We start from the raw sequence: 8,239 nt of genomic DNA on the forward strand, positions 1-8,239 counted from the left end.
TTTCTGACAATATGTCTGAAGTATGAAAGACAAAGTCTGGCCATCTTGGCTTCCATGGAGTATTGTGCCTGTGTTTCTTCAAACACAGATTGGCTTGTTCTTTTTCCAATACTTTCAATATTCTCCTCCAACACCATAACTCAAATGCATCAATTGTTGTACGGTCTCCCATACTCACTGTTTAACATTTGCATGCATATGTGGTTACTGAAAGTACCATGGCTTGGGTCAGGTGCACCTTAATCTTCAAACGGACATCTTTGCTCTTCAACACTTTAAAGAGGTCTTCTGCAACAGATTTGCCTAGTGCAATATGTCAGTTGATTTCTTACTGCTGCTTCCATGAATGTTGATGGTTGATTTGATTAAAATGAATTCTTTGACAGCTTCAATCTTTTCTCCATTTGTCTTGTTGTTTTTTTATTGGTCCAATGGTGAGGATTTTTGTTTTCTGTACATGGAGGCGCAACCCCAACCCATACCAAAGGCTGTGGTCTTTGATCTTCATTAGTTAAGTATTCGAAATCCTTTTCACTTTCAGCAAGCAAGGTTATATCATCTGCATATGGCAGGTTGTTAATGAGTCTCCCTCCAGTCCTGATGCCATGTTCTTCTTCATATAATCCAGATTCTCAGATTATTTGCCCAGCAGACGGACTGAGTAAGTGTGGTGAAAGAATACAACCGTGGTACACACTTTTCCTAAATTTAAACCATTTTGTATTCCCTTACTCTGTTCAAATAACTGTCTCTTGGTCTATGAACAGGTTCCTCATGAGCACAATTAAGTGTTCTGGAGTACTCATTCTCTGCAATGCTGTCCCTAGTTTGTCATGACCCACACAATCAAAGGCATCTGCATAATCAGTAAAATGTAGATAAACATCCTTCTGATAGTCTCTGCTTTCATGCAAGATCCATCTGACATTAGCAAAGATAACCTTTGAAAATACTGCTAGTAATCTTAATTGTAGTTATTCTTCTTTCTATAAATTGTTACACTCAAATAATCTCACATTTACTTTTATCTGTGGCATTTAAAAAGTATTTTTTTCAAATCAAATATCTGATCAACCTACAAGCATCATATGTATAAGGTTCTATAATTATTATCTTTCCAAGGAATCCACAATTTTATGTATATATGCATATGATATCATAGTTCTGCCTGTATTGTAATTATTGGTTTAAATGTTCAGTCTCTGGATCTTCTATTTATTATTTGTGTGTATGGGCTTTCACAAGATTTACAGCCTTGGAAATGCTATACAAAGTCACAGTAGTTGACAGAATTTAACAACAACAACATTTCTGAGTTTTTCTCGAATACAAAATTGGAACAATATCACCCACTTTATAGATTGTGAAGAAGATTAAATTTGATGATGCTTATGCTTAGTAAGTTGGAGAAAGATGGGGTTGTTTGCTCCTGCAAAGATTTACAGCCTCGGAAAACTTATAGATATTTGCTAGTAGTTGAAACTGACTGGATTTACCAACAGCAACTTGATTAGTTGTTGTTATGTGCTTTGGAGTCGGTTCCAACTCATAGCAACCCTGTACAAGATTTCTGAGGCTGTAAATCTTTATGGGAGCAGAAAGCCTCGTCTTTCTCCTGTGGAACAGCTGGTAGTTTTGAACTGTTGACCGTGAAATTGGCAGCCCAGTTCATAACCACTATGCTACCAGAGCTCCTTAACTTGCTTTGTTGTTGTTGTTGTTATGTGCCATGGAGTCGGTTCTGACTCATAGCGACCCTATACAGGCTGTAAATCTTTACGGGAGTAGAACATCTCATCTTTCTCCCTTAACTTGCTTAGGAGGCTTATTTTAATTTGCATGTGTAGATAAGACCCTATTTCTTTTTTTACCCCTACCCCCCAAGCACAAGAGAGAGAGAAAAGGATTTTAAAATGTATTTATGTAGTGTATTTTTTGTTTGAAATTTCTAAAGTAGATATCAGGAAACTGAAAAATTGACTAAGACTTTAAAATATATGGTCAGTAGAGACAATTTAAAGTAATGGAATAATGGCTTTTTCAAGGCTATTCATTTACCAAGATACACAACTGAAATTTCTAAGATATTTGTAAAATAATAATTGTTATTAAATGCTATCAAGTCGGGTCTGACTCATAGTGAATTTGTATAGGATTTCCAAGGAGCAGTTGGTGAGTTTGAACCACCAACCTTGCGATTCAGATGGACCTTGCAATCCAGTGCTTATCCTACAGTTAATGTCTCATTATGTTGAGGCAGCATTTGTTGTTTTGTGCCACTGAGTCGGTTCTGACTCATAGGGATCCTACATAGGATTTCAGAGGTTTTAAATCTTTGGGGGAGCAGAAAGCCTCATATTTTTCTCATGGATTAACTGGTGGGCTCAAACGGTAGACCTTGTATTTAGCAGTCCAGTGTTTATACTATGAAGTCGCCTCATACCCCGAGTCAGCATAAATCGTAATGAAAAGTTGCCTTTAACAGGAAGCCTTCCTGGGTAAATTCACGACTTTGTTTTTTTAATTGGAGTCCAAAATGGATTAGAAGAGATTATATTCTGTAATATTCTTTGTGTTGCTCCTGCAAAGCTTTGAATATGATGTAAACATTCCAAATTGAACCTCAATTGTGCCAGATCAAGATTTTATCATCTAGAACTCCAGTGATGTTTGCTTATGTTTTTCATCTGTTTCCTTGATCATTTTTTATTTAAAGTGTCAGAAAAGAAATTAATTGAACACAACGGTAGTTTGACCATTGTCACTGATCCATTAAATATGTGGTAATTGTGTAAGAGTTGTCTTAGGACATCAAATAGCAAGCATGGTATTTGCTTTCCCAGATTTGCCATGCCTTTCTTGTTTATCATTATAACCAATGACTGAGACAGAGATGACATTCAATAATATTCAATGAAAGAGCAGACACATAATCAAGCAAACAAAGGTAGGTATTTATGTGTCTAATACATACTACCTCTTTTTCATTGCTATTTCCACCAGTATTTCTCTTGTCATCCTCATCTTTCTTCTTTTTTTCTGCTGCTTCCCTTTCCCTAGAAGAAATGATAGAACATTTTTAACCAAAACCAAGAAACAGTTGTTATTACAATATCAGCTTTAAAATATTGTGCTCTGGTGGTGCCGTAGGATATGCCCAAGATTACTAACCACAAGAATGGCAGTTCATACCATTCTTTCTGTGGGAAAAAGATGAGGCTTTCTGCTCCCATAAAGATTTATAGCTTTAGAAACTCTATTTGCAGACATGCTATGAATCAAAATCGACTCAACGGCAATGGGAGGGTTTTCTGTTTTAAAAGATATTGTCACTTTCCTCAAACTGATGAATGATGATTAGTGTTTTTTTAAGACCCAAAAGTCCATTAAAGTTTAAAGCTTATCTGAGTACACTTGTTTCAAGGGTTCATCTAGCCTTCAAAATATCTGGAGTACATGAAAATTTAAATTTCTTTTGTTCATCTTCTTCCTCTGGATCATAACACTTCTATAGATTCTTTGTTCAAAATGTTCAGTTAGTTGATAATTAGGCACCATCCAATTCTGGTATGATGGCAAAAGAGACAGTTGTTCACAGAGACATGTAGCCACACGTGCTATTTGCTCCTCCTATTCCAAACACTTTTTTGTCTCCTGTTGCTCCAGGTGAATAGAGACTAATTGTTGTATCCTGCCTGGTCACATACAAGCTTTACAAGATATTTGCTGTTAAGTGCCTTCAAGTCATTTCCAACGCATAATGGTTCTGTATAGGGTTTCTGAAGCTTTTCAAATCTTTGTGGGAGCAGAAAACCTCATCTTTCTACCATGGAGCAACTGATGGGCTTGAACCATGCACCTTGTAGTTCATAGTCCAGTGCTTATCAATTGAATGTAACCACCATGCTCCCTTATGTTAAGAGCTGTTGAGTCGATTCTGACCCATAGCAACCCTGTAAGGGTTTCCAAGGAGCAGCTGGTAAACTTGAACTACCAACCTTGCAGTTCAAATGACTTTGCAGTGTGACGCATTAGCCCACAGAGCCACACTAGGACTCCTATAAGACCCTAGGCACTACATAATAAATAAGGAGCTAGAACAGAAGCATATCTCAGTTATCTGAGATATCCCATGAAACCATCAAAAACATCTTCCTTAAGCATTGCACTCTTAAAATTTAGAAATACGGTGCCAAATTGACAACAGAAACTCAAACATTAGAAAATTTAGGGATGGGTGTATTTATGTTAACACCTTGGGGATAGACGATGAGATTGGTTGTATAATTTAAAGAATATAATCACATCACTGAAATTGTTGTTGTTGTTTTTATGTGCCATAGAGTCAGTTCTGACTCATAGTGACCCTGTACAGGGTTTTGGAGGCTGTAAATCTTTATGGGAGCATAAAGCCTCATATTTCTCCCATGGAACCGCTGGAAGTTTCAAACTGCTGACCGTGAGATTAGCTGCCCGATTCGTAACCACTACACTACCAGAGCGCCCTTCATTGAAATTAGACGTGTAGAAATTGCTGAATTGGTGCTTGGTCTAGCGTGTATATTTTGAACACCACCAAAACCGATAAATTACTTTAAATATCCATTTAAAAAAAATACTCACAGTTTTTCTTTACACATAGCACACTTATTGCCATGTGTCTTGCCATCTGGACCGCGAACAGGGTCACTTTCCCGAGTACAGATAAGTTGTCCATTTTTCATTTGACCTCTAAATTCATTACAAGTATCCTGAACAGAAGTGAACAATGCATTAGAAATGATATTTTCATATAGTATTTTATTGAATTTGAGATTTTGAAGATTTCCATTTGAGACTTAAAAACAAACAACGTGGCAGTTACATAAACTTGCTGTAGGCAGAATCATGGCCCCTGAAAATGCTCACATTCCATCCCTGAACCCTGTGAACATATCACCTTATATGGCAAGAAGGAATTAAATTTCAAGATGAAATTAAAGTTGCTAGTCAGTTGGCTTTGAGATGTGATTATTTTGCATTATATAAATGAACTCATTGTGAACAAGAGCCTTGTAGGTAAAAGAGGGAGGCAGAAAAGTCAGTTGCAGACAATATAGAATGACAAATAATTGATGAGTCATTGTTGGCTTTGAAGATGGAAAGGGCACGTGTCTTATTCCATCGGGCTGTTGGAAGATTTATATAAACTATAATTTATAAATGTGCTTTGTGTGAGACTATGACATTTCCATTAGGTATTAGGTTTCTACACTCAAGGAAGCCACTAAAAGTCAATGCTGTCAAGTCATTTCCAACCCATGACAACTCAATGTTTGTCAGAGTATAAGTGCTCCATAAAGTGTTTAGTGGCTACAATGTTATAAAAGTAGATTGTCAGACCTATCTTCCGTGGCACTTTCAGGTGAATTTGAACCACCCACTTTTTTGTCAAATACAAACCAATCATGCCACTCTATTATTAATTCATATTACTCGTGGCTTTTGGTCATCTAAGGGCAAACCCTTCATTGGACACACTGACATCCTCTGTCCATATCTTTGATGGACAAGCATTGAATAACAAAAATGCCATTCTTGACAAAACCTAGTAAATAACTCACCTTTCCTGATGTTGACTCAGTTCCATTTGATCTGAAGCCAGAATTCTTATTTTTTTCATTTGCTTCTCTTTGACTGAAATAGAAGGGTCAACAGTCAACTTGTCAATGCATAATCAGGGCTGGAAAGGGTATTAGAGTTTATGTCTCCTAAACCACCTCCTTCATAATCTCCTATACCTCTCAAAGATGAGTTGTCAGCACCACTATGTAGACTCCAGAGCAAGAAGATGCCTCATTACAATATAGACATTCTAGGTAGATGAGATCCAGTAATTACCAAGTCTCCTCTATTGGTGCCCAAACTTAGCTCCCTATAGCTCTGATATTTTGATCTTTTTTCACATTCTGAGGACAACACTGCCTGCTAAATCCACAACCTCTTTATTCATCAGTCCTTCAGACATTTAAAGGCAGGTTTTCAAGTTCCACTCCTTCAATTTGTTAAACTTTTCATTGTAACTCGTGGATTTTAATCCTCTACTTCACTCCCCATTCTGGATCTTTTATTTATGACCCATTATGACATTCTTAAAGTGGGGAATCCCAAGACAGACCGTTGTTGTTGCTGTTGTTGTTAGATGCCATCAAGTCGGTACCAACTCATAGCGACTCTATGCACAATAGAATGAATCACTGCATGGTTCTGGGCCAACTTCACAATTGTTCCTACAAATAAGCCCATTATTGCTGCCATTATGCCAACCTATCTCATTGGCAATCTTTCTCTTTTTCACTCACCCTCCACTTTACCAAACAAGATATCCTTCTCCAGGGATTGGTACCTCCTGATAATATGTCCAAAGTATGAGAGATGAAATCTGGCCATCCTGGTTTCCAAGGAGCATTCTGGCTGTACTTCTCCCAACACATTTTGGTTTGTTCATTTTAGCACTTCATGCTACTTTTAATATTCTCCTCCAACACCATAACTCAAATGCATCAATTCTTCTGTGGTTTTCCTTATTCACTGCCCAACTTTCACATGCATATGAGGTTATTGAAAATACCATGTCTTGGGTCAGGTGTACCTTAGTCTTCAAACTGACATCCTTGTTCTTGAACACTTTAAAGAGGTCTTGTGTGGCAGATTTGCCTAATGCAATACATCATTTTATTTCTTGACTGCTGTTTCCATGATTGCTGATGATATGAGCAAAATAAAGTCCTTGTCAACTTTAATCTTTTCTCCATTGATATGGATGTTGTTTATTGGTGCAGTGGTGAGGACTTTTGTTTTCATCACATTGAGGTGCAACCTATACCAAAGGTTGTGATCTTTGATCTTCATTAGTAAATATTTTAAGTCCTCTTCACTTTCAACAAACAAAGTTGTGTCATCTGCACAATGCATGTTGTAAATGAATCTTCCTCCAATCTGATGCCACATTTTTCTTCATATAATCTAGCTTCTCAGACTATGTATGTGTTCAGTATGTATATTGAATAAATATGGTGAAAGATTACAATAAGAGAGAAATTAGACAATCTAAAAAGTACCTTAGGATCATGTTACTTTTTTATCTGTTTCTTTTCTTATAAATGTTCATGCCAGTGGTTCCTAAATTTTAATGTGCATTGAAAATCTCTTATGACTTTGCTAAAATTTCAGATTCACTGACTAACAGTTTGACTCACAAGATTTGGAGTTAGTCAGAGTAAACTGATATTGCATAAGCCAGTCACATGATTCTGATGTAGTTGTTACAAGATCTTAACACTGCAAGACTCTAATATATATTTTTCTTTCAAAATTTTACTTGGTTTTGTACACAAAGCAAAAACATGTGCATGCATATATGTAACTATGTATACATATACATCTTGCTGTTGTTGTTAAGTGCCATGGAGTCGGTTCCGACTCAAAGCAACCCTGTACAGGGTTTCTGAAGAGCAGCTGGTGAGTTTGAACAGCTGACTTTATGGTTAGAAGTCTAGTGCTTATCCTACAATGCCATGCCAGGACTCCCTAGAAAGATAGATAGATAGATAGATAGATAGATAGATAGATAGATAGATAGATATTGGTATATACATCTAGAGAGATAGAGAGAGAAAGAAAGAGAGAGAAATGTATATAGTAGATATATACATCTATATGCATCTCGATAGCTGTATATCAATATATACATTTATAAATGTAGATAGATAAATATATATAGGTATGTACATCTATATACATTTATCTATATGCATTAAGCTATGAATCAGAACTGACTGAACAGCACTTAACAACAACAACATTTATATGTATACATGCTGCTTTTTGTGGAATTCCATTGGAGAGCTATAAGAAATAAAAAGTGGTAGTAAAATATATTCTAAATATTCTGCCAAATATCTTAAAACCAAAAATGGAACTACTTGCCATCAAGTTGATTCTGACTCATAACAACCTTGTATAGGGTGCCTGAGTCTATAAACCTTCATAAGAACTGAGAGCCTCATTTTTCTACCAAGAAACAGTTGTTGGGTTTGAATTACAACCTTGCAGTTAGAGTCCAGTGTTTCTCCTACAGAGCTACCAGAGCTCCTTTTGTCAAATATAAAGTCACTAAATTTTAATCAAGTAAAGTAGTAGAAAAAAGAGGTGCCTCCAATGTCTCAGTTTGATAGAATTTTGACAATTTTTTTTTTTT

The 8,239-nt window shown here is 36.4% G+C and overlaps 1 protein-coding gene across 1 annotated transcript in view; it reads right to left on the reverse strand.

The window, feature by feature from the left end:
- SPINK5 (serine peptidase inhibitor, Kazal type 5) overlaps nucleotides 1-8,239 on the reverse strand; it is a 117,977-nt gene that overhangs the window by 20,701 nt on the left and 89,037 nt on the right. Inside the window, exons 24-26 of the mRNA XM_006874516.1 lie at nucleotides 5,604-5,676; nucleotides 4,624-4,751; nucleotides 2,978-3,056 (exon numbers count right to left, since the gene is read on the reverse strand). Of these exons, the coding sequence (XP_006874578.1) occupies nucleotides 2,978-3,056; nucleotides 4,624-4,751; nucleotides 5,604-5,676 (280 nt within the window). The remainder of the gene's footprint in view (nucleotides 1-2,977; nucleotides 3,057-4,623; nucleotides 4,752-5,603; nucleotides 5,677-8,239) is intronic.

Source organism: Chrysochloris asiatica, unplaced genomic scaffold (assembly GCF_000296735.1).
Source record: "Chrysochloris asiatica unplaced genomic scaffold, ChrAsi1.0 scaffold00280, whole genome shotgun sequence".
Lineage (NCBI taxonomy): Eukaryota > Metazoa > Chordata > Mammalia > Afrosoricida > Chrysochloridae > Chrysochloris > Chrysochloris asiatica.